Below are 25,504 nucleotides of genomic sequence, written 5' to 3'. Positions count from 1 at the left end.
CAATTGTGTATCATTAAGTGTATGATTTGAGAGCTGAGTAAAAACAAGTCTAATAAATTTCGAACATTACTTTCTATACTTTTTCATTGATGTAAGAAAATGTCTTTATGTAAATATTATACTGACATCCTCCATTACTTTCAATAAATTGAAAACAACTATGAAGTCACATATATTTTCAAATATAATAAAAAGGTTTCAGTAACATGTTATGAATATAAAAGATACTTTGAGTGCTTCAGTCACTTTTCAGATCATATAAAATATTTTCCCTTGGAGCAAGTCTTTAAAATTAACTATTAAATAGAAACTCAAATATAATTTTCTATTCGCAGCTTGGTATTTAACCTTTTTAAGCACAGTCAACAAAACAACTTTAAGCTGGTTCCCATATTTGAAGACAAGGTCCATTTTACAAAATGGCATTTATAGATGTGACAATGTAAAATTTTAAGAAATAAGAATTACATCAAGAAAATAATATTGAAAAAGTTTAAGGTTAAAAGTACATATTTTAATGCCTCTTTTTAAAACCCTCAAATCACACTCTTTTTAACATGAATTTTGCCAGCACTGTTCATGTTGGCCAGATTTCATGTTGGCCCTAGTTTTCTTTAATAAAGTAAAATGAAATGCATACCAGCAGCAACAACAGCTGGAGGAGGCGAGCCTGCCTCACCACCGCTTGTCTGACTCATTGATGCTACAGATGTTTCTCTAGATGGAGGTAATTGTAACTCCTTTGGGAGAAGATCATAGACAGATTCTGTGGGGAGGGGAATGAGAGGAGAAAACAATTCTTAAAAGAGATTCAGTCAACAATCTAATATTATATGTACAAAATGAGTATGTCTTTTCTCTCATGAGGAAAACTGTATTATTCACAAACAATTCTACAAAATTAATGTAAAAAGTTATTAGCAGCGAAACACAGTGGCTCACACCTGTAATCCATGATTTTGGGAAGCCAAGGTGAGAGGATTGCTTGAGGCCGGGAATTCAAGACCAGTCTGGGTAACACAGTGACCCCATCTCTACAAAAGTTTTTTTTTTGTTTTTTGTTTTGTTTTTTGTTTTTTTTAATCAGCCAGGCATGGTGGTACACACCTGTAGTCCTAACTATCTGGGAGGCTCAGGTGGGAAAATTGCTTGAGGTCAAGGCTACAGTGAGCCATGATCGTGCCACTGCACTCCAGCCTGGGTGAGACCCTGTCTCAAAAAAAAAGGAAAAAGTTTTTTTTAATATTTTCTTTTATTATATAATCTTACTGAAGTGAAAAATGAATTTCTCATTAGTTCTGTCCCTGTTTTCTTCTTGGTTTTACTCCTTATGTTGAAGATAGTCTCCAAAAAAAGTTGCTAACATTGAAAATTGGATAAAACTAGACAGAATGGAAGAAATGCCAAATAACCCAAGATGGTCCAGTATCTTCCTTTGTAATAGTACAAGTAAAACTTATCCTTTACATATAAGATGGCATATCCTACTGTGGATCAGCTTTAAATTGGCTTCTCCAGTCAATTAGTATAGCAGTGCTCTTTTACCCAACACCCTTGAGAAAATATTTTAATTCAACACTATCATAATTCATTTTTCCCAATTATTAAAATAAATCAATCTAATCAAAGAAAAACTTTGTGGGTTGAAATGTTTAAAAAAAAAAGGAATGTTATGGTTCAAGCAAATACTTCTTACTCTCTGAGGCATCCCCAACCCTGGAAAGGCAAAGGCAAAGGAAACTCTTAAATCAGACTACATAACCTATTAGGTTACGATTACTTTTGTATTCCAGATTAAAGAATCCTGTATCTTTTAAAAATATTTTGTAATACTATAATTGCCCATAAAATCATATCCATTAAAAATATATTTTAACTTTTTAAAAAATTCCTTATTGTATAGGTTTTTAACAGAAGTATTCCCAAAATATCCTCTAAAGGTAGTAGAATCAATATTAGAAGGAACTTCAAAAGACCGATTAGAGTCGGGCACGATGGTCATGCCTGTGGCCTCCCAAAGTGCTGGCATTACAGGTGTGAGCCATCACACCTGGCCTCGTCTTTTTTTTCTGCCCCAACAAAAAGGAAATTTGAAAGAACAAATTCAAATAAAAGAGGAAAAGATCTACCCAAATGCATTTATGATGTATGTGATGGAAAAAAATTTATCCTAGTAATAGCCCAATCACTAACAGCATGTTACCAGTCAGGATTCTATCTCCATTTCTCCAATTATTAAAATAAATTAATCAAATCAAAGCAAAACTTTGTGGATTGAAACACTCTAACTTTCCCAAAGAAGGGTATAAAGTTGAGTCCCCGTCAGAAGTATAATAGTAATGTTACTAAAAAGTACATAGAAAGAAATTAAATGCAGAACTTGTTACATTCCACCCTTCTCCAAAGTCTGCCCCTCAAAACAAACAAGTAAAATGCAAAGTCAAGTGGAAGGTATAGGAAGCATGGATTCCTTCACCAAAGATGTTTTCTGATTAACTGACTCAAGTGTTTGGAAATAAAATAAGTCAGCCTGCCAGAAGTTTATCATATCTATCCAAGGGAAGTTGTAGTTCATATAGTCATTACCAGCACAGGATTTTATTTCAGACATAACTGGGTTGGTTCTGCTACTTTAAATAACTTCTCTAAGACTTAAATCATCTTTTTTTTTTTTTTTTTTTGAGACGGAGTCTTGCTCTGTCGCCCGGGCTGGAGTGCAGTGGCCGGATCTCAGCTCACGGCAAGCTCCGCCTCCCGGGTTTACGCCATTCTCCTGCCTCAGCCTCCCGAGTAGCTGGGACTACAGGCGCCCGCCACCTCGCCCGGCTAGTTTTTTTGTATTTTTTAGTAGAGACGGGGTTTCACCGTATTAGCCAGGATGGTCTCGATCTCCTGATCTCGTGATCTGCCCGTCTAGGCCTCCCAAAGTGCTGGGATTACAGGCTTGAGCCACCGCACCCAGCCTAAATCATCATTTAACCTCTCTTTTACCCCAGTACCCCAAAGATATTCCCTCTAAACTATAACCATACAATCCGAACACAGACACTGGCCTTTCTCTTAAATCTGCTTCCCATGGGATACCTAAAGATTAAAGTAATATAAATTACGCTATTAATACTGTTATTCAACCCTAAATTCAATCTAAATTAAATGCTTTTACAGTCTCCACTGTAGAATTTTCATTCTAGCCAATGAAAGAAATCCTGAATAAGAGCACATGTACTGTACTTTATTTTATTTGAGTCAGGGTCTCACTCTGTCATCCAGGTAGGAGTATAGAGACACAATCAAAGCACACTGCAGCCTCCAACTCCTGAGCTCAAGAGATCCTCCCATCGCAGCCTTCCAAGTAACTGGGACCACAAATGTACAACACCACACCTGGCTAATTTTTTTTTTTTTTTTAACTTTTTGTAGAGACAGAGTCTCCCTCTGTTGCCCAGGCTGGTCTCAAACTCTTGGACTCAAGTGATCCTCCTGTCTCAGCCTCCCAAAGTGCCTGGATTACAGACATGAGTTACTGCACTTGGCCCATATGTACTTTAAATCTATGAAAATGACAGTCCTAAATAAGTGCCAGCTACTTCATGTTATGCCACAGTATCTAGTTTTCTTATGTTATCTTTTAAATCAGTTCAGATATATAAGGGAATAATGAAATTCCAGGTTTATAAACACAAGATATGAAGAAACAGAATGGGAAATCCCTAATGGAAAGGCAGCTTCTGAGGAAAGACTCCCTTAGAAAACAAAAGCAAAATCGCTTTTAGATGAGAGAGAAAAGAGAGTGAGAGAGAGGGAGAGAGAGAGAGGGGATATGGGTATAAGATAAGGTTTCTTTTTGGAGTGAAAAAAAAGACAGTGGTTACACAACTCTGTATATACATATTAATAACCACTGAATTGTACCCTCTAAATGTGTAACCTTTATAGTATGTAAATTATATATCAATAAAGCTGTTTGTTTGTTTTTTTAAAAAAGGAAGACAGTAATAGAAGAAGCACAAGTAAGAATTAGACAAGAGCAAGCAGGGTATCTAACGTGCTCTGATAAACTTCATGGACAAAATCATCTCTCTTCACATAGTTTCTATATATGAAGAAGGCCAAGCTGCAAACTAATTTGTCTTTTAAGGCTCTTCTACTAGAGGATCAGGAAAATGCTGCAGGCATAGTTATCCAAAATTCAGTAAAATATGTGATAAAAAATGTTTATAAGTTATTATAAACAAGATGAAGAAATATAGACTTAATAAAATAGATGACTTCTAAACAACAGTACCCAAAAAATGTATAGGTTCAATCTGGAAGAAGGTGGTTATTATATCACAACTTGAACAAAGATATGAATTTTCAAATGACATAGGCTTAAAAGGGATTAAATCTTATGTCATAATTCATCACAGATCATGAAAGACTGGAGTATCTGCCCAAAGGAGTAAGATGAAACTTAACAAGGATTAATGTAACAGCTGGTAAAATCTGCTCTTGTGCAATAAACTTACATGTACTCACTATTTCTCTTTCTCTCTCTTTTTTAATGTAGAAGTGATTTTACTTTTGTGTTCTAAGGAACTCTTTCTTCAGTCTGCCAAGACTAGGGTGATTATTTTCTTTTTATTTATTTACTTTTTTCAGACAGGGTTGTGCTGTGTCACCCAGGCTGGAATGCAGTGGTGTGATCATTGCTCACTGCAGTTTTGACCTTCTTGCTCAAGCGATTCTCCCACTTCTGTCTCCCGAGTAGCTGGGACTACAGGTGCATACCACCGTGACCAGTTATCTTTTCAATTTTTTTGTAGAGACAGGGTCTTGCTATGTTGGCCAGGCTGGTCCTGCACTCCTGGGCTCAAGCAAGCCTCCTGCCTTGGCCTTCCAAAGTGCTAGAATTACAGGCGTGAGCCACCATGCCTGACCTGATTATTTTCTTATATACTTCTCTATTAATGCTGCTAATAATTTGTGCAATAATGTGTAATCAACTCACCTAATATTTCATTATAAATTTTAGTTGACCAAAATGCCAGGGTAAGTGCACTGCTTAAGTATCCATGTAGTAGAACTAGGGCAAGTGCGCTATAATAACTCTATTAACATAAATTACTAATACGTGTATAAGAAAAGTAGACAGAAAGGGAAGCAAGTTCAGAAGATCAAGAATCTATCTCATGCTGGTGCATTCTCATAGAGCCCAGGGCAACTGGAAAAGGAAATAGAGGAATGAAATCAACATTTTCAGATATTGAAAATAAATTAATGCTTCCCAATGTTGGGTGGAAAGGAAAACAATGTAAAAATGCACTGACTGGTTGGCTTGTTTAGTCATTCTGTAAACTCTAATAGATCCATTCAAGTCACTGATTATTTCTGGGTTAATTCAATCCTTTATTATTCAACACTGTCTATAAGAGGGTGGAAGAATTTCACTACAGTGGGTCAAATTTAAAGTAGGCAGAAATCCTATTCTGAGGCACAAGACAGTGAGAGAGAAGAAAAAATTGGTAATTTAATAGGGCAACTTAATTTGTTGGCTGGTTGTTTCTTCTCAGTTGGGCACTCTGTGTCCAAATGGCTGATCACCCAAATCCCCTTCTCTACTGCTTTACTGTTACTGGTCATTCCAGGAAGAGATGAAAAGACCTCAAAAGAGTGCAGGGAGATAAGCCACAGGAAACAGCTGGGAAAAGACACGCTTTTCATGCTGTACTCACTCAGCAAAATAACAACACTAATAACATAATTACAGCTACTATTTTTTGAGCACTTTGCCAGGCCAGGCTCAGTATACATATATTCTCATTTAACCTCAAAACAACCCTATGAGGTAGGTTTTATCAATAAAGAATGTGGTATCTGTATTACAGCAAAAAAAAGAAAAACACATGTGATAAAAGAAAGATGATAAAGTTTAGGACAGTGGCTTCCTTTGATGGGAGACAAGGAGGAGCAGAAATAAGCTGAGCTGTACAATGGGTTCACAGGTATTTTTACTAAAGTATATAATCAAATAAAATACATACAACAAAATTAGGGCTATACATGGACAGAGCACAGCCTCACAGAGATACTACAAGGCTTAAATAAGTTGATCTCTTGAAAAGGAGTCTAAGTTCTTATTCTTTCTTAGAATTTTCATCCCTGCCTCACCCTTGTTGACCTAAGAGGTGGCATTTGGTGTTCAACTGCTTTGGGGTCAGAGAGTAAAAATCGAAATAGTCAGAGAGCCCGTCTACTTTATGACTTTTCTCAAAACTGTCTTATTTACTTTTAAGTAGTAAAATAAAGTTGTACAACTAATACTATTAACTTGCATCTATACAGAGATGAATCATAAAAAAAGGAAAAAAGCTCCGTAAATAAGATGTTTCTGTTCAGTTGTCAAGTAAGCAGCTAAAGAGAAATATCTGTGGTAAAAAAGAATGTTCCTTTGTGTTGGGAATGCTTTAAAAATCTAACAAGAAGTAAACTAATGCTCAGAACAGATATTAGTTACTCAAACAATGAATGCTCTCTGATATGAAATGCAAACATTATAATCCTGAAAAATCCATTTCTAAACATTTTAATCTTGTTTTAAATATTAGATTTTACTTTAAAAAAAAACTCTAAATGTGAAACTACGCTAGGAATCTGAAAGAGTTAGAAAAAACCTTCAGAAAATGGTTTGGGAATGAAATGCCTTACTCTTCCACCTCTCCATTAACTATCTCAATCAGCTGGGAAATCCCAAGCCTATAATTTCACATTAAATATTTTAAAACAAAATGCCTGGCATCTTCAATATGCCAACATAGTTCTGCATTGAAGAGAGACAGCATTCATTTTGTTAAAAACACTTCAAGCTTGACAGTCATCATACTTGGCATCTCTACTGGAAAAAAATGTACTGGCTGTAGGTCCACTGGATATTTAGTTTCTAAAAGAGTATGCAGTCCAAGAATAACTGGTAGGTAATGCTCTGTTTTAACAAATTTTTCTCAATTTCCCAATTTAAGCCAATTTACTAGTCTGCTGCCACATATTTACTTATTCATATCACTTCCTCTAGGTTGTAGTTCATTACTGTTTTCCTAAAACAATCTAGTGTTTTAAAGAAATTTTAAATAATTTGGGGAATAAGAAAACTAACTTGAGTTCTACGGACATTTTTTTTTTTTTTTTGAGACAGAGTTTTGCTCTTGTTGTCCAGGCTGGAGTGCAATGGTGCGATCTCAGTTCACTGCAACCTCTGCCTCCCAGGTTCAAGCAATTCTCTTGCCTCAGCCTCCCAAATAGCTGGGATTACAGGCATGTGCCACCACACCCGGCTGATTTTGTATTTGTAGTAGAGACAGGGTTTCTCCATGTTGGTCTGGGTGGTCTCGAACTCCCAACCTCAGGTGATCCACCTGCCTTGGCCTCCCAAAGTGCTGGGATTATAGGCATGAGCCACCACGCCCGGCCTTCCACAGACAATTTAATATAGTATACCATACATTTTTTTCTACTAGGTATTATTTTTCACTTAAAAACTTTAAAATTATGTTCAGCCAGGCAAAGTGGCTCATGCCTGTAATCCAGGCATTTGGGAGGCCAAGGTGGGAGGATTACTTGAGCTCAGGAGTTTTGAAACCAGCCTAGGCAACACAGCAAGACCCTGTCTTTACAAAAAATACAAAAATTAGCCAGGTGAGGTGGTGCAAGCCTGTAGTTCCAACTACTCGGGAGGCTGAAGTGGGAGGACTGCCTGAGCCCAGGAGGTCAAGGCTGCAGTGAGCCATGATTGTGCCACTACACTCCAGCCTGGGTGACAGGGCAAGGCCCTGTCTCAAAAAAAAAAGAAAAAGAAAAAAAGAAAATTGTTTTCTAAATAACCTCTTAGCATGAAAGACAGAATGGAATATACCAGTCACCTAACTATTCTGATTATCTACATTTTACATTTCTTTGTTATTTTCTGAAGAAATTACTTGAGTCTATCCTAGAAAGAACAAAACTCCCAAGTTATCAAGGATCCACACATCACTGAGTAAAACATTTATGGTTTATTTATAATTTTTAGATATCTTACAAGAGTACCTTTTCAAAAGTGTTTTAAGAACTTTGGACTCAGATGGAGTCCAAGAGGAATAAGGAGGGCTCAGAGGAGGGTATCAGAAGCCTAGCAGGGAGGGGGAATGATACCTATAGAGAAGAGGGGGAGACCTGGGAAGGGATTTCAGAGATTAAGCAGGGTGAGGAGGACATAAATGAGTGGATGAGAGGGGCAAGAGATATTCCAGATGCAGAGTCCGAGCAACATGAAGAAAGTATCTATATAAGACAGCCTAGTGTGTGGTGTCAGAGCCTAATGGGGTGAAGAATATATTAATATCTGTGCAGAGGAGAATGGCTCAGGTCGGAATGTTGGTGCCCAAGGAAATGGGATGAGGACAGCATCCACACAAGAAAGAAGGCTGATGCACAGGGGGTCTGTGTAGGGTGGGAGGTCGGAACCCAAGCAGAACGCTAATCTCCATATGGATGGACAGCCTCGCCCAAGGAGTAAAAGCCTGAGTAGAATGAGAAGGGTCTCTGTGGAGTTAGCAGGGAGAGCCCAGGATAAAATGTCAGAGCCAGAGAAGGGTGAGGAGGGTATCCATGCAAGGGGCAACCAACAGAGGGTAGCAGAACCTAAGTAGTAATGAGGATGTCCACACAGAAGGATTGCCTGAGGTTGGGTATCAGACGTTACCCAGCAGGTATAAACAGTGTGCCCACCAGGCAAGAGAGGGGGAGCCCAGCACGGGGAGTTACAATCCACACAGGGTGAGGAGGGCAAGTGAGGCCTTGGAGCCTGAGCCGAATAAGGAGGGCATCTGTGTAGAAGGGTTGCCTAAGGTGGGAAGACTGACTAAAAAGGGCATTTCCATAGATGGCAGTCTGGAATGGGGTGTTGGAATTCAAATGGGGTAGGGAAGACATCTATAGGGGTTGAGGGAGCAGGAGCAAAGGGCAGTTTTAGGCAGGATTCAAAATCCTAGCAGGATGAGCAAGATAGGAGGCTATCTACCTAGTAGGGCTGCCCAAAGTGGGGAGTAAGAAACCAACTAGACTGGAGGGGTTCACAGGTGAGCAGGACAGCCCCAAGTGTCAAGAACATCCATGTAGGAGGCAAGCTATGAGAGGCCAAGTTGGGTAATTAGCGTATTAATGTGCCAGAAAGTGGGAGGCAGTAGCAATGGGAGATTGGTTACAACAGGAGATTGATCAAATGGGAGATTGGTTACAACAGGAGATTGATCAAATAAGTAAACATAATAAGATGAAAGGAAATCAAGTTTCTCAATAAGATGAAAGGAAATCAAGTTTGTCAAACAATGAGTTACAAACATAGGGAGAAAAGAAGAAGGAATCCTACAGTATTGCATTGCAACTGGAGGTACTGATGTGAACTCATTAGTCAATATGTATGGATAGAAAAATATAGGCATAAATGTGTGTATATGTGTGTGTGTGTACAGACATATAAATATACATATATTCCCTAGCTTCTGTCCTCTGAAAGGTCCTAGGAGAAGCAGCACCCAAAAGTAACCAGCGCTTTTCAGAGAAACAGGTAGTATCAGGGCTAGGACAGGCAAAATAGAAGATGAACCTGGAATGTCTTGTTTTACTAAAGGTAAGAAAGTACTCAAAGAATTATGGCGGCATATTAAAAGGACACAAAAGACAGCATGGGTCGGGTGCGGTGGCTCACGCCTGTAATTCCAGAACTTTGGGAGGCCAAGGTGGGTGGATCACCTGAGGTGGGGAGTTCAAGAGCAGCCTGGCCAACACGGCGAAACCCCATCTCTACTAAAATATAAAAATTAGCTGGGTATAGTGGCACATGCCTGTAATCCCAGCTACTCGGGAGGCTGAAAGCAGAAGAATCTCTTGAACCCAGGAGGAGGAGGTTGCAGTGAGCCGAGGTCGCGGCACTGCACTCCAGCCTGAGCAACAGTGAGACTCCATCTCAAAAAAAAAAAAAAAAAAAAAAAAAATGAGCTGGGAGTGGTGGGAGGAGGAGGCTGCAGTAAGCCAAGATCGTACCACTGCACTCCAGCCTGGGTAACAGAGCAAGATTCTGTCTCAAAAACAAAAAACAAAAAAGAAAAGAAAAAGAAAAAAAAAACCATAAAAGTCCAGGAAACACCAAGGAATGATTTCAGACTGAAAGAAACTAAAGAGATGTGACAACTAAATGGACATATAATTCTAAACTGGATCCTTTTGCTATACAGGAAATTATTGGGACAATTTGCAAAACCCAAATAGGATCTGAGGACTAGGTGAAAAAAAAAGTATTGATGTTTATTTTGGTAGCTATATTGTGGTTATGTAAGGGAATATTCTTATTTGTTGGAAACACCAAAGTATTGGGAGGCAGTGAGGAACCATGTCAGCAACTTATTCTCAAATGATTCAGAAAAAAAGAAATAAATTATTTGCACTATATTCACAACTCTTTTGTCAGTTCAAGATGGTTCCAAAAAGTGCATACAGGCATACGGTTCATTAGGAATTTATTAATTACTAAGGATTCAAAAAATTCAGCTATGTAACTGTAGTTTCACATTATAAGATCTCAATTTGCAAAGAAATGAATCTATCAGAGTAAACAAACTTATTTCATGTCTTCACATGTGGCAATCAAAAATCAATCCAGGGCCGAGCCTGGTGGCTTATGCCTATAATCGTAGCACTTTGGGCAGCCGAGCAGAAGGACTGCCTTAGCCCAGGATGTCAAGGCTGTGGTGAGCTGTGATTGTGCCACTACATTCTAGGCTGACAGAGCAAGATCTTGTCTCAAAAGAAAAAAAAAAAAGAAAAAAGAAAAAGAGAAGAAAAGAAAGAAAAGAGAGAAAAGACCAATCTACCTTGTTCTCCCTCTCACTTTTGCTATGCTTTCTGTTAAAAAAAATTTAAAAAAATTTTGGTTGAAAAAGGCAACAGAATCTTGGTTGCACCATATACCATGAGTCTTCTCTTGGTCACAGAATTACTTGTTTGACATCTTATTGGCCACACTCAGAGGGGCTAAGTATTTTTGTCTATGCCAGCTCCTCTTCACTATCACCTTCAGCCTGACAGAGCAGTAAACATTCATTCAACATTTATTTAGCACCTGCACTCATCTAGGGACACAATACAAAAGAAAATCACCCTTATTAAGCAGTTCACAGTCTAGAGATAATAAAATGAGTCAAGTTTAAAATAATGCAGTATGTGCTTTAATAAAGTATGCAGTGTTACACAACTGGAGAAGGAACCTTTAATGTTATCTGTGGAGGGTCTGAAAAGGCAGCACAGAGGATGTACACCTGAAGTCAATCTTGACTATTGAAATGGCTATTTAGCAGACAGATTTGGGAAAAGGAAGGAGAAACTATAAAAGCAAATCTGAACAAAAAGAGTATTTTCATCTCAGTTTTTTAAGTGACTCAGTTACTCAGAACATGGAAGTTACAAGCAGTAACATGAGATGAAACTACTAAAGGCAGGGTGACGCCAGATTATGACAGGGCTTATGTATCATGCTAAGCAGTAAGGGTTTTATCCCTCAGCACACAGGGAGCCTTTGAGGGTTTTAAGCAAAGAAATGAAACTCAAACATGTATTTGAGGAAGATCATCCTACCAGGAATACAGAGAATAGATTAGGTCCTACAGATGGAGATGAGTAAGAATGTTTTTACAGTAATAGCCCAAGTAAGAAATAATGAAATCCTGAACCAAGGAAGTGGCGGTGAAAATAGTCAATAGGCTACGAATTTAAAGCTGTTTAAGTGGATGAACTAAATTGGATGACTGGCTACAGAGGGGAAGGGAGAGGGAAAAAAAGAGAGTTCCAAGTAGCACATAGGAACTCTGGCTTGGGAAAATTGATAAAAGATGGTGCCATTTCCCGTGATAGAGAATATAGGAGTCAAGAGTAAACCTGGAAAGAGGAGAATTCAGTTTTAAATGATGAATTTGGATGCCTATGGGACATCCAAGTGAATACATAAACAGGAGAGAGGTCTAGCAATTGATGTTACTAAACACATACCCTGCTTTAAGCCTGCTTTACTTTTGTTTTTATATCAAATCTGTCCTAGAACTAGAATTTTTGTTTTGTTTTGTTTTGTTTTGAGACAGGATTTCACCCTGTCACCCAAACTGGAGTGTAGTGGCACAATCACAGCTCACGGCAGTCTCAAGCTCCCGGGCCTAAACTGATCCTCCTACCTCAGCCTCCCGAGTAGCTGGGACCACAGGTGTACGCCACTATGCCTAGCTAGTTTTTGTTGTGTGTGTGTGTGTGTGTCTGTGTCTGTGTGTATGTGCTTTGTAGAGACAGGGTCTCCTTTTGTTGTCCAGTCTGGTCTCAAATTCTTGGACTCAAGTGGTCCTCCTGCCTCAATCTCTCAAAGTACTGGGATTATAGTCATGAACCACTGTTCCTGGCCTAGATTAATTTATTTAGAGTTATTGCTTGCTTTTAAAAATACATGTAAGAAATAAAAATTCAACTTGCCCATGATCTCATCAAAGATAACTATTAAAACAATGGTATACTTATGCTTCCTTTCCATATTTTAATGCAAATGTTTAAAAAGTTGAATAATATACATAAACAATATCAAATTTTCACTTGAATATAACATTAATTTCCTACATGTACCATTTCTTTGACACCCCTCAGGTTGTTAAAAATCACTTTATATCTATTTCCTACTTCTCCAAATGGGTTGAAAATCCTTCATGGACCAAAACTATGTCATGTCTTCTCTAAGGTTCGGCAGTACTCTACTTAGAAGAGACACTCAGTGTTTGTTGATGAGGTTATCAAAATATTAAGGAAAGCTACTGGGTAATAATTCTAAGTTGCAAAACAAGCTTCAATAAAACTTCTAATTTTAATATTATTTCAGAAACATTGCTAATAAAAGAATAAATGAATATATCAGTGGTGAAGAAACAACATTGTACCTGCTATAAAATGAAGCACAGCTCAGTAAATATTCTCATTCATTTATTCATGTAGTCATTCACTCAATAAATATTTATGGACTGTCTGATGTACATCAGGCACTCTTCCAGGCTCTGGGGATACATCAACAACAAAACAGACAAAAATCTGTCTTCACGGACCTTCCATTCTAAGGGACTTAAATTACAGTGACTACTTGCTTGTCTGGTGCTATAGTCTAAGTGTTAGTGTCCTGCCAAAATTCATGTTGGAATCTAAAACCCAATGTAATAGTGTTAAGAGATGGGGCCTTTTAGGAAGTAAGTTATGAGGGCTCTGCACTCCCAAAATGGAATGAGTGCCCTTATAAAAGAGATTGAAAGACGCTGCCTTGGCCCTTTCACCACATGGGTACACAGTAAGAAGGCATCATCTTCAAAGCGGAGAGCAAACCCTCAGCAGACACAGAATCTGTTGTTGCCTTCATCTTGGACTCTCCAGACTTCAGACTCCGGACTGTCAGCAATGCATTTCTATTGTTTATAAATTACCTTGCCTAAAGCATTTTCTTATAGCTGACAAACAGAGGAAGACATCTGTTAAAGAGAAAAGGAGACTCCAGTTTCCTCCAATTTTTCTACCCTTACTGAATTCACATTTAATTGTTACCAGTAAAATAAGCTCATTTCTGGAATGTAAGCAATAGAAAAATGTCAACATACATTCATTTTAAAATTTAGAACACATACTTAAAACAGAATTTTGCTGAGTGCTTATAAAACCAATACTGAATAGAGATCTGTTCCATGGCTATTAACAGCTAACCATATTATATAACCATATATTTAATAATCATTCCTCTCTAAACTAATCATGTCCTTGTAAACATACATAATAATCTATCAATGAAAAGAAACAAGCAGAATTACAATTTATATTATTTTACATATATTATTGTTTTTGATCTTGAAAAAACAGTCTAATACTAAATTCACAAGGTAAGATCAACAGCATCTTCAAAAATAAGAAAAAACTAATTTTGTCACCATTTGTTCATTTCATGTGCATAAGTACAAACACAGTAACTCACATGTCTACAGACACCCGAGTCTGTTCCCAGAAAGCTTTCAGTCCAGTGAGGTTGACTGAAAGCACATAAGTAGCCAATCAAAACTGTATCAAGACACAGGAGCTATGAGGGAAAAACGGTAGTAGGAGAGAAGAAATTATAATACAGAGGGCAATGCAAGAATGGTATGAATGTAATGAACGTAGTTTTTTTTTTTTTTTTTTTTTTTTTTCTGAGACGGAGTCTCGCTCTGTCGCCCCGGCTGGAGTGCAGTGGCCGGATCTCAGCTCACTGCAAGCTCCGCCTCCCGGGTTCACGCCATTCTCCTGCCTCAGCCTCCCGAGTAGCTGGGACTACAGGCGCCCGCCACCTCGCCCGGCTAGTTTTTTTGTATTTTTTAGTAGAGACGGGGTTTCACCGTGTTCGCCAGGATGGTCTCGATCTCCTGACCTCATGATCCGCCCGTCTCGGCCTCCCAAAGTGCTGGGATTACAGGCTTGAGCCACTGCGCCCGGCCTATGAATGTAGTTTTAAGGGTTTAATCTAATCTAAATTAATCTAAAATTCACATTAAAAGCATAGAATTTTAGAGGTAGAAGTGGTGAAAGTATTTGGTGTAACCCTCAATTTTTACAGAGAAGAAATAATGTTCCAATTAGGTTACCACTTGCTTTGTAGAGCCAAGACTAGTTAAAGCTGGGTCCCAGGCAGGAGAATAGCTGGCTGAAAGATAAATTCTTTCCCCAGCATTCCTGTCTATGCAATTAGAGTAACACTGAGGTTAGGAATGCCATCTATTTTACTTACTATATTATTGTGCCTGGCACATACTGGGCATTTCAATAATGTGCTTAACAAACAAATGAATGAATAAGCAAATCATCTACCTTAAGTGATTCTACTCAAACAATTCTAAAACATAAATTCCTGTTTTTATGCCATAATCTTAGAAAGGAGAAACAAAAATATTAGACAAACAAAAAACAAAAAAAACCCATCTTGTTTTCCTTTCTGTCATTACCAGAATAGCCTACTACCTGAACTAAAAATGTTACCTATGTTATTTAATCCAAATACCCTGTCCACTCACATCCTATCTTCCAACTTATACCCCATTATCATCTAAATCACCAATTTTCTGATTAACAAAAAACACTTTTCATAAATCAGGGTCTTCACTTCCAGTTATTTTTAAAGCCTTAAAAAGTTAGTTTTCTTTTTTCTATTTATACAAATTTTTTCCCTTTGAGCCAAAACTGAGGAAATCAACAAGGCACTTGCTCTGTCTCATCTGTCTGTCTGTCTCTTTCTCTCTCTCTTCTCGTTTCACTCTGTTGCCCAGATGGAGTGCAGTGGCACAATCATGGCTCATTGCAGCCTCAACCTCCCAGGCTCAAGTGATCCTTACACTTCAATGTCCCAAGTATGCTGGGCCTACAGGCTCATGCCACCATGCCCAGCTAACACTTTCTTTTTTTTTTTTCAGTAGAGACAGGGTCTCACCATGTTGTCCAGGCTGGTCTTTAATTCCTGGACTCAAGCGATTCTACCACCTTGGCTTCTCGAAGTGCTGGTATTACAGGTGTGAGCTACTGCACCTGGTCCCACTTTGTCTTTTGTGTTCTACACAAAGATTATCACCCATAAGCAAGTATTCAGACCTCACACTTTGAGATACAAGCTGATGTTTACAGAGATCAAAAGTAAGTGTCTACGATGAGTGACAATAAACAAATGACCAAATTCATTACTTCTGCCTCTTAATTTTTTCCATTTTAACTTTGTTTCCCTTACTCCCCGTACAACTGCAGAATGCCTCTAACTTAAGACTGGTTTTCAGTAGGGAATACCAGAATTTCATGTAGAAATATGTTTTTGTTTTTGTTTTTTTTTTTTTTGAGACGGAGTCTTGCTCTGTCACCCAGGCTGGAGTGGAGTGGCCGGATCTCAGCTCACTGCAAGCTCCTCCTCTCAGGTTCACGCCATTCTCCTGCCTCAGCCTCCCGAGTAGCTGGGACTACAGGCGCCCGCCACCTCGCCCGGCTAGTTTTTTGTATTTTTTTAGTAGAGACGGGGTTTCACCGTGTTAGCCAGGATGGTCTGGATCTCCTGACCTCATCATCCGCCCATCTCGGCCTCCCAAAGTGTTGGGATTACAGGCTTGAGCCACCGCGCCCGGCCTGAAATATGTATTTTTTTTAACCTCAATGAAGATGCCTGGGATTTCATCACAGACCGACTACTGAATAAGTGTTTACAGGGAATAAGATCACAGAATGTATATGTGTATAAAGCTTCACAAGTGATTCTGGCTAACAGTCATTACTCTGAAGCATGAAATTCAGCTGAAATGAAAATGGATTGGCTTGTGTTTATCACCTCTTTAAGCACTGCTAGTTAATTTATTTTTTCTGAAGAGTCTAGGAAAGAACAGCAACCAAAGAGCTGAACCAACTTCTTCTGCAGATTTTTTTTTTTTTTTTTTGAGGCAGAGTCTTGCTCTGTCTCCCAGGCTCAAGTGCAGTGGCGCAATCTTGGCTCCCTGCATGGTCTGCCTCCCGGGTTGACACCATTCTCCTGTCTCAGCCTCCCGAGTAGGTGGGACTACAGGCGCCCGCCACCACGTCTGGCTAATTTTTTGTATTTTTAGTACAGACAGGGTTTCACTGTGTTAGCCAGGATGTTCTGGATCTCCTGACCTCGTGATCTGCCCGCCTCGGCCTCCCAAAGTGCTGGGATTACAGGCGTGAGCCACCGCGTCCTGCCAGATTACCTAAATTCTTAAACCTTGAGGAAAAAACAATTATATTTACATAACAAAAAGGGGAAATAATTGTTATATCTTTTTCCTGACTAAAATGACAACTACTATTTCACATGGTGGTAGATAATTTTTAATATACTTAGATTGGATACATGTAGACTTGAATATACCTAAAATAGTGAAACAAATTAGCAGAGCTCCTGTTATTTGAGCCTGAGAGAAATTATCTAGAATCCCTTACAGGCAAAGACCAGATTCACAATGAGTAAAACTGATTCACTGATAGTGTATGGTAGCCCTCCAGATCATCTGCCTGGCTATTCTCTAGTACAAATAATATTTATTCTATAAAAGTTTAACACATTGTTTCTTACCAAAAAAGAATACCTTGATTGTGTTATATTAACCAGAGGTCAGTTTACTGTGGAAAAGGCCATTAATTTTTTTTTATTTTTTTTAGAGACAGGGTCTCACTCTGCTGCCCAGTGGCATAATCACAGCTCACTGCAGCCTCAACCTCCTAGACTCAAGCAATCCTCCCAACTCAGCCTCCCAAGTAGCTGGGACTACAGGCACATGCCACCACGACTAGCTAATTTTTGTATTATTTTGTAGAGACTGGGTTTCACCATGTTGCCCAGGCTGTTTTAAAAGGCCAGGGCTGGCCTGTGATCCACTGCTTAAGCTCCCAAAGTGATGGGATTATAGGTATGAACCACTGTGCCTAGCCACAAGGCAATTTTTTAAAAAATGAATTGTGATTTTCAATTGTCATTTTACAAAAGTACATGAAAAGGTAGCTTGTGCAGTCCTTTGTGCCACGACATGGTCCATAAATAGAAACAGAGAAACAGCTCTAGAAAATTGAAAATTGTTCTAAAAATAAATAACTGAAGTATCATGACTTAAAGTTTAGAAAGTATTTTATACGCACAATCATAACATTGGTATTTGTGAAAAGTGCTTTCACATAAAGTATACACAAACAAAAATGGATAATTATTATTAATCTTATAGGTCATAATTTCAGAATTGACTCTTTTTTATTAGTGTTTTTTTTTTTTTTTTCTTTTTAAAAAATGACTAAGTCTTGGCTCTGTTGTCCAAGCTGAAGTACAGTGGTGTGATCATGGCTTACCGCAACCTCAGACTCCTGGGCTCAAGTGATCCCCCCGCTTCAGTCTCCCAAAGAGCTGAGATTACAGCCATGAGCCACTGCACCCAGCGAGTTTTAACCTTTTATTAAGGCATGACATATACATAAAGTGTACAATTCTTAAGTCTTGAGCTTGCAGAATTTTACAAAGTGAACATACCCATAACCACCACCGAGCTGATTAAGCATACCTCCACATGCTTCACCTCTTCCAGAAGTGACTGATCTTCTAGCTTTTATCACAGATTATATTTTTTGCCTGTTTTTGAATTTTATATAAAAGAAATCAGACAGGATATGGGTGCAGACCAAAAAAAATTTTAAAAAGCCACAAGCCATTTTTGGATCAGTTTTGATTTATTGAATTTTCTCCTCATTAAGTGTTTCCATGACTGGTGATTTTTTTATTGGATACCAGATATTGAGAATTTTACCTTGTTGTGTGCTGAATATTTTAGTACTCCTATAAATATTCTTGAGCTTTGTTTCAGGATATGGTTAAGTTACTTGGAAACAGCTTGATCCTTTTGGTATTTTCTTTTTTTTCTTTTCTTTTTTTGAGACAAGAGTCTCACTCTGTTGCCCAGGCTGGAGTGCAGTGGTGTGATCTCGGCTCACTGCAACCTCCGCCTCCCGGGTTCACGCTATTCTCCTGCCTCAGTCTCCTGAGTAGCTGGGATTACAGGCGCCCGCCACCGCGCCCAGCTAATTTTTTTTTTTTTTTTTTTTTTTGAGACGGAGTCTCGCTCTGTCACCCAGGCTGGAGTGGGGTGGCCGGATCTCAGCTCACTGCAAGCTCCGCCTCGCCGCTTTACGCCATTCTCCTGCCTCAGCCTCCCGAGTAGCTGGGACTACAGGCGCCTGCCACCTCGCCCGGCTAGTTTTTTGTATTTTTTAGTCGAGACGGGGTTTCACCACGTTGGCCAGGCTGGTCTGGTTATCCGCTCGCCTCAGCCTCTCAAAGTGCTGGGATTACAGGCATGAGCCACCACGCCTGGCCTTGGTTTTTGCTTTTAAGCTTTCATTGGCAAGAACTACAGTGTGTTTAGTCCAGGGCTAATTTTTCTCCACTAATGAGGCAAGACCCTTCAACACTACCCAATGCCCCTGGAAATAAGAGATTTTCTACTCTGGCTGTTGTAAAAAGACATCATATCCAGTCCTTTGTGAGCTCTGGAAACTGTTCCCTCTAATCCTCTCAGGCAGTCCGTCCCCCGTCTTGTCCCCAGCCCACTCCCCATCCTTGAGTTGTTCCCCACATGCATACAATCATTACCACTCAACTAGATACTCTAAGGAGATCCTCTACAGATCTCCAGAGTTTTCTCTGAGTGTACCTCTCCTTTCCAGTACTCTACATTGAGAACCCTCGCCATCTGGGCTTTCCCAGACTCCTATCTCTACCATTTCGACTTAAGAAGACCGCTGGGCTCTGCTTTGGTTCCCCCTTTCTGTACCACAGCCCAGGAACTTTCTCCTAGCAGTAAGCCAGGGAAACTGTAGGCGTTATCTCATTTGTTTTCTCTCTCAGGGACCACTGCTCTTCATTGCCTGATGTTACATATAAAGAAAATCGTTGTTTTATGTATTTTATCTGGCTTTTTAGTTTTTTTGGGCAAGAGGTAAACCTAGTCTTCTAGTTAATCTACCTTGGCTGGAAGCAGAAGTTATTCTATTATAATTTTAACCCATATCAACATGTTCTTTGCTCAGGGAGGATTAAGAATTAACATTACTATTTCTACTTGACAACCTTCAATAGATTTGAAGAATTTTCAGGTTACTTAATGTAATATTCAATAAATAGTGTATGTGCCTCATGTAACATGCTGGGTTAAGCCCTCTGAGGCTTAAAAAATTAGTCTTAATTTTATAAAAGCACAAAATACTCTGTACACACACAAGTTTATCCTTTAGGTGCAAAGGGATTTAAAAGAAATTAAAGACGCAGTAGTTCCTGCCCTCAAAGAACTGAAAATCTAGCTGGGATAAGGTTACACACTTACACACACACACATACACACACTTAGAGAATAAAAATAAGTTGTACAATATAGACAATGGTGATACTTAAAGACAAGAGACAGGAAACCAGGGTCCTGAGAAATTAAAAAGTGCCGTTTGGATCAGATCTAGTAATGTACTAGCACAAGCTTACCAACTGTATAATAAAGTAGTTTTTCTTTTCTTTTTGAGATGGAGTCTGGCTCTGTCTCCCAGGCTGGAGTGCAGTGGCTCGATCTTGGCTCACTGCAACCTCCAGCTCCCGGGTTCAAGGGATTCTCTTGCCTCAGCCTCTCTCGAGGAGCTGAGATTACAGGTGCATGCCACAACACCCGGCTAGTTTTTTATAATTTTTGGTAGAGACGGGGTTTTGCTATGTTGGCCAGCCTGGTCTCGAACCCCTGACCTGAAGTGATCTGCCCGCCTTGGCCTCCCAAAGTGCTGGGATTACAGGCGTGAGCCACCGCGCCCAGCCAATAAAGTAGTTTTTCTAGTACACTCTTATAGAATTATACTACCATAAGGACTTCGTTTTCTAATTTCTTTTGAAGCACCAGGACCCTTTTGAAATTATATCAAATGCAGAAGTACCTTTTCAGAAATCATAGTTAAAAGCAGTTTGACTACTGCTGATAGGAGGAAAACAAACACATGAAAGGGAGTAATGAAAAGACAGAATGGAAAATAGAAAAAGTATGTCACAGAATCAAGTCAGGAAATTGAAAGTATCTTAGAAAACTGATTGAGAATCTCTTCCACTACATGAGAGAAAAAGAAAATAGAAAATGAGAAGACCAAAATACATTTTTCAGAAGTCAAAAGTTGAGAAGCTTTAGTGAGATGGATTCAAATGAGCTCTAGAAGAGAATTCAGTTGTTTCCATTTGCCAGTGGCTATGCTCTATAAGCAGATGCTTAAGAGGTGTAAAAGAAATCCTTCCACACCTATTTATCTTTAAAGAGCCAATTACAACATATGGAAGAATTAAGGGGTTAAGACTCAGGGGATAAAGATTCTAGTATTAAAGGTTGTCAATATCATTGTTAAACAAAAGCATACAAATTTTCATTTGGCTTGATCAGAAAGTCACAATCATGACTATACATAACAGATAATTAGGAGGCATTTCAAGTGTTATTGTAATCTCTCTTTTTTTGCATTAAAGAGGATAAAGTAAAAAGAAGAAAGTTACAAGTTTCCTTGGAAAAGTCTACAACCATTATACAAAGCATCTGATCCTTGTGTCAGTATACCAATATTGTTTATAATAAATAAGAGGTAGGTAGCATGTCATAATGAAAGAACGAAGTTAGTCAGAACTGAGGTTTCACCATAAATGTATCACTTATTTTTTGTGTGACCTTGGACAAGTTACTTATCACAGCAAGCCTTGGCTGTTTCATTTATAATACAGTGGTAATACCTATCTACCTTGTAGAGTTGTAAGCACTAGCAACAATGTGTAGAACACACCTAGAACTATTATTAATATATTAATTGGAGCTACTAACATAAATAAAAGCTATAATTTCTGCCCTCAAAAGGGTTAGCAATGAGAAAGTGTTACTGAGATATTCCACGGGCATTATTTTATTCCAAACGCAATCTGATGAATACCTCATGCCCATTTCAAGATGATTCTGATTTCACTTCAAAATACACAGCTTTCCTTTTGTTACTGTTGTTGTTGTTCTGAGACAGTCTCCCTCTATCACCCAAGCTGGAGTGCAATGGCGCCATCTCAGCTCACTGCAACCTCTGCCCCCCCAGTTCAAGCAATTCTCATGCCTCAGCCTCCTGGACAACTGGAATTACAGGTTCACCACCAGGCCCAGAGAATTTTTTGTATTTTTAGTAGGGATGACGTTTCACTATGTTGGCCAGGCTGGTTTTGAACTCCTGGCATCAAGCAACCCACCTGCCTCGGCCTCCCAAAGTGCTGGGATTACACCCGTGAGCCACCATACCCATCCAGTTTTCCTTTCTACAAGTCTTGTACTTCCTATAGTATATACCTGGACTTCAGAAGTGTTCTGTTTTGCCTGCACAGTTTAAAAAAAAAACATTTAAAATTAATTGCCAACATTTAAAAAACAGATTTTACATAAAAATCTCAGACCTTTGGTTTCTCTTGAATCACAGGATCCGGCAATACTAAATCCACAAGGAAAACTGGAGCTGCCTCCTTTAGTGTACTCTCTAGTTACCTAAAGCACCGTTCAGCCAATTTCTCTAATTGATATTATGCTGTCTGTGCCCTATAGGCACTTGAGTTTTTCAATCTCTCCACTAGGGTTTGCAAGATATGAAAGGGGAAGATGGAAAGATAAAAAATGAGTCTTTCCTGAAGAAACTTTGTAAGAGGTTAAAGACGAGAACAGTGAGTGGTCCCAACTTTCTTGATCACACAGCCCTTTCCAGAGGCAAATTTAATGAGAAAGAACTGCCTACAACAGCCAAGGGCTGGTAAATACCTATTTTCCAGAGGGTAAAAGGATATAGTACCGAAACATTTCCTATTAAAAGAAAAAAGGGAATAGACTTTCACAGAACTTAAAGGACTCTTAAAGAGTTTAGTCTATTTCTTTATAGATATAAAAACTGGGGCCCAGAAACTGAGGATTTGTCCAAAACCAGAGAGTTAATAGCAAAATCAGAATTAGAAAGAAGTTTCTCAAAAACCAAAAGTTCAATTTAACAAACATTTACCAAACGCCAAGTCATGCTCCCTGCAAGTTGCTATGATACAAATATGTACAGTAGTACTCTTTACTGTATACTACTTTTCTCTTTTCTTTTTGAGACAGTCTTGCTCTGTTGCCCTGGCTAGGGTGCAGTGGTGCGATCTCAGCTCACTGCAACCTCTGCCTCCTGGGTTCAAGTGATTCTCCTGCCTCAGCCTCCCAAGTAGCTAGAATTACAGGCGCCCACCACCATGCCTAGCTAATTTTTGTACTTTTAGTAGAGATGGGGTTTCACCATGTTGGCCAAGCAGATCTCAAACTCCTGAACTCAAGTGATCCACCTGTCTTGGCCTCCCAAAGTGTTGGGATTAAAGGCATTAGCCACTGCACTCGGCCTCCATTTTCTTTTTTAATATTTTTATAGAATTTTTAAACATCCAATAAAGGCCATTTTCCTTTTAAAAAAACTTCTTATACTTAGAAGAATTAAAAGTTGGTAGTCAAACAAATACATGCACACACACGCTATAGCATATGAAGAGCAACACTATTCACAATGGCCAAAAGGTAGAAATAACCCAAATGTCCATCAGTGGATGAATGGGTAACACAAATTGTGGTATCCATAGAATGGAACAGTACTCCCCCACAATAATAAATTAAGTACATGCTACAAGGTGGATAAATCTCAAAAATATTATACTAAGGGAAAGAAGCCAAACATAAGAGGTCACATAAAAATCCAGAATAGGCAAATCCATAGCAACAGAACATGGATTGGTGGATGCCATAAGTTGGGCTCATGGCGGGCAGGGGAGGATGAAGACAGACATAGGATTTTTCTTCTGGGAATGACAAAAAATGGCTTTGAACCAGATAGCTAGATAGAGGTAGTGGTTGCACAACAGGGTTTTCTTTAAAATGACTGATTTATTGTGCAGTTCATTGCAATAAAAAAAATTTTTAAAAAGAACTCCTACTCATGGACACAAAGAGGGGAACAGACACTGGGGCCTACTTGGGGGTAGAGGGTAGGAGGAAGAGGGTCAGGAAAAAATAACTATTGAATACTAGGCTTAGTACCTTGATGATGAAATAATCTATCTATACAACAAACCACAGACCTGAGTTTACCTATATAAGAATTCCTTATTTGACCACCAGGTGAAATATGCCACCTAATTCAATAGGATCACTCTACCCATTACAAAAGAAAATTCAATTGAGCATCTACAAGGTACGAAGTGCAGTGCTAGATCCTTTAAATATACATTATTTCAGCAAACTTCACCTAACCAAGAGAGACAAATTTATCATAGTAGGAAGCTAGGAGTCTGTGTGTGCACATGGTCCTGGTACCAAATTGCCTCCATTTAAATCCCAGCTCTGCTGCTTGCTACTATGTGACCCTGGACACGTTACTTTTGGTCTGTTTTCCTCTCTGTAAAACAGGAGTAATGAGTCTATCTAGACTTTATATGGTTGTTCTGAGGATTAAATGCAACAATCCAAGAATCCACTGACCTAGGCTATTAGAAAGAATTAAAACAAATATTAGCTACTAAAATTAATTATATAATTGAGTATAATATAGTTAAAAATTAATACTGGAAAATTTTAACTGTTAGGTCTCTCCACCACCAAAAGCTGCTGCATATGATAATACTGACAAGGAAATTGTTCAAATCTCAAGTTTTTAAATTTAGTATATATACAAAGGAAATGATAATCCTAGAACTATACACACATCACAGAATCAGACCTCAATACAGAAATATGTTCTATGGTGTTTTTTGTTTGTTTGTTTTGAGATAGGGTCAGACTCTGGCACCCAGGCTAGAGTGTAGTGGTGTAATCTCAGCTCACTGCAACCTCTGCCTCTCAGGCTCAAGCCATCCTCCCACCTCAGCCTCCTGAGTAGCTGGGACCATAGGTACGCACGATCGTGCCGGGCTAATTTTTGTATTTTTTTTTTTTTAGAGACAGGGTCTTACTTTATTGCCCAGGCTGGTCTCAAACTCCTGAGTTTAAGTGATCTGCCCACCTCCCAAAGTGCTGGGATTACAGGCATGAGACACCGTGCCTGGCTGATATGTTCTATTTTAACTCCAACAATGCATGATATAAACGAAACACTTGAAGAAGATTTAGAGGGCTGCCATAAATATAAACACTGCAAATTAAAATCTATGAGAAAAAATTAAGAGAATCATAAAAGTTTCAGTTACAATGTTCTACTATCTGAAGACTCCTATTTTAATATTGGCACACTTTATTTAGGTTACAAAAGTGATAGACAAAAAGGATGTATAAGAGATTTAAGGGAGATATAAAGGTGATATATCATAAAAATTCAGAAAATTTTTAAAAGTATAAGAAAGAGGCCGGGCGCGGTGGCTCAAGCCTGTAATCCCAGCACTTTGGGAGGCCGAGACGGGCGGATCACGAGGTCAGGAGATTGAGACCATCCTGGCTAACACGGTGAAACCCCGTCTCTACTAAAAAATACAAAAAACTAGCCGGGCGAGGTGGTGGGCGCCTGTAGTCCCAGCTACTCGGGGGGCTGAGGCACGAGAATGGCGTAAACCCGGGAGGCGGAGCTTGTAGTGAGCTGAGATCCGGCCACTGTGCTCCAGCCCGGGCGACAGAGCGAGACTCCGTCTCAAAAAAAAAAAAAAAAAAAAAAAAAAAAAGTATAAGAAAGAAAATAAAAAGTCACTTCAAATCCCAATTCCCATAGATCACCATTCTAACATTTTAGTCTATTTTCTATGGGCCTGTTTTATTAAAAAATAAAATTAGGATTATAATTTTATGTTTCTTTAAAAAATATACAATCATGAATATTTTCTTCTATCATTAAATATTCT

General features: G+C 38.9%; 1 protein-coding gene across 6 annotated transcripts in view; it reads right to left on the bottom strand.

Annotated features, from left to right (window-relative positions):
* Nucleotides 1-25,504, bottom strand: part of NFAT5 (nuclear factor of activated T cells 5) — a 145,823-nt gene that overhangs the window by 77,933 nt on the left and 42,386 nt on the right. For all 6 annotated transcript variants that reach the window (XM_033218834.1, XM_033218830.1, XM_033218831.1 and 3 more), the window contains one exon: nucleotides 641-766. Coding sequence is in view for 3 of the 6 variants with exons in the window: in XM_033218830.1 (XP_033074721.1) it covers nucleotides 641-766 (126 nt within the window). In the remaining 3 variants the exon portion in view is untranslated. The remainder of the gene's footprint in view (nucleotides 1-640; nucleotides 767-25,504) is intronic.

Source organism: Trachypithecus francoisi, unplaced genomic scaffold, assembly GCF_009764315.1.
Source record: "Trachypithecus francoisi isolate TF-2019V2 unplaced genomic scaffold, Tfra_2.0 Lachesis_group10, whole genome shotgun sequence".
NCBI lineage: Eukaryota > Metazoa > Chordata > Mammalia > Primates > Cercopithecidae > Trachypithecus > Trachypithecus francoisi.
Note: the sequence above shows the minus strand (reverse complement) of the source record. Positions and strands in the feature narration are given on the sequence as shown.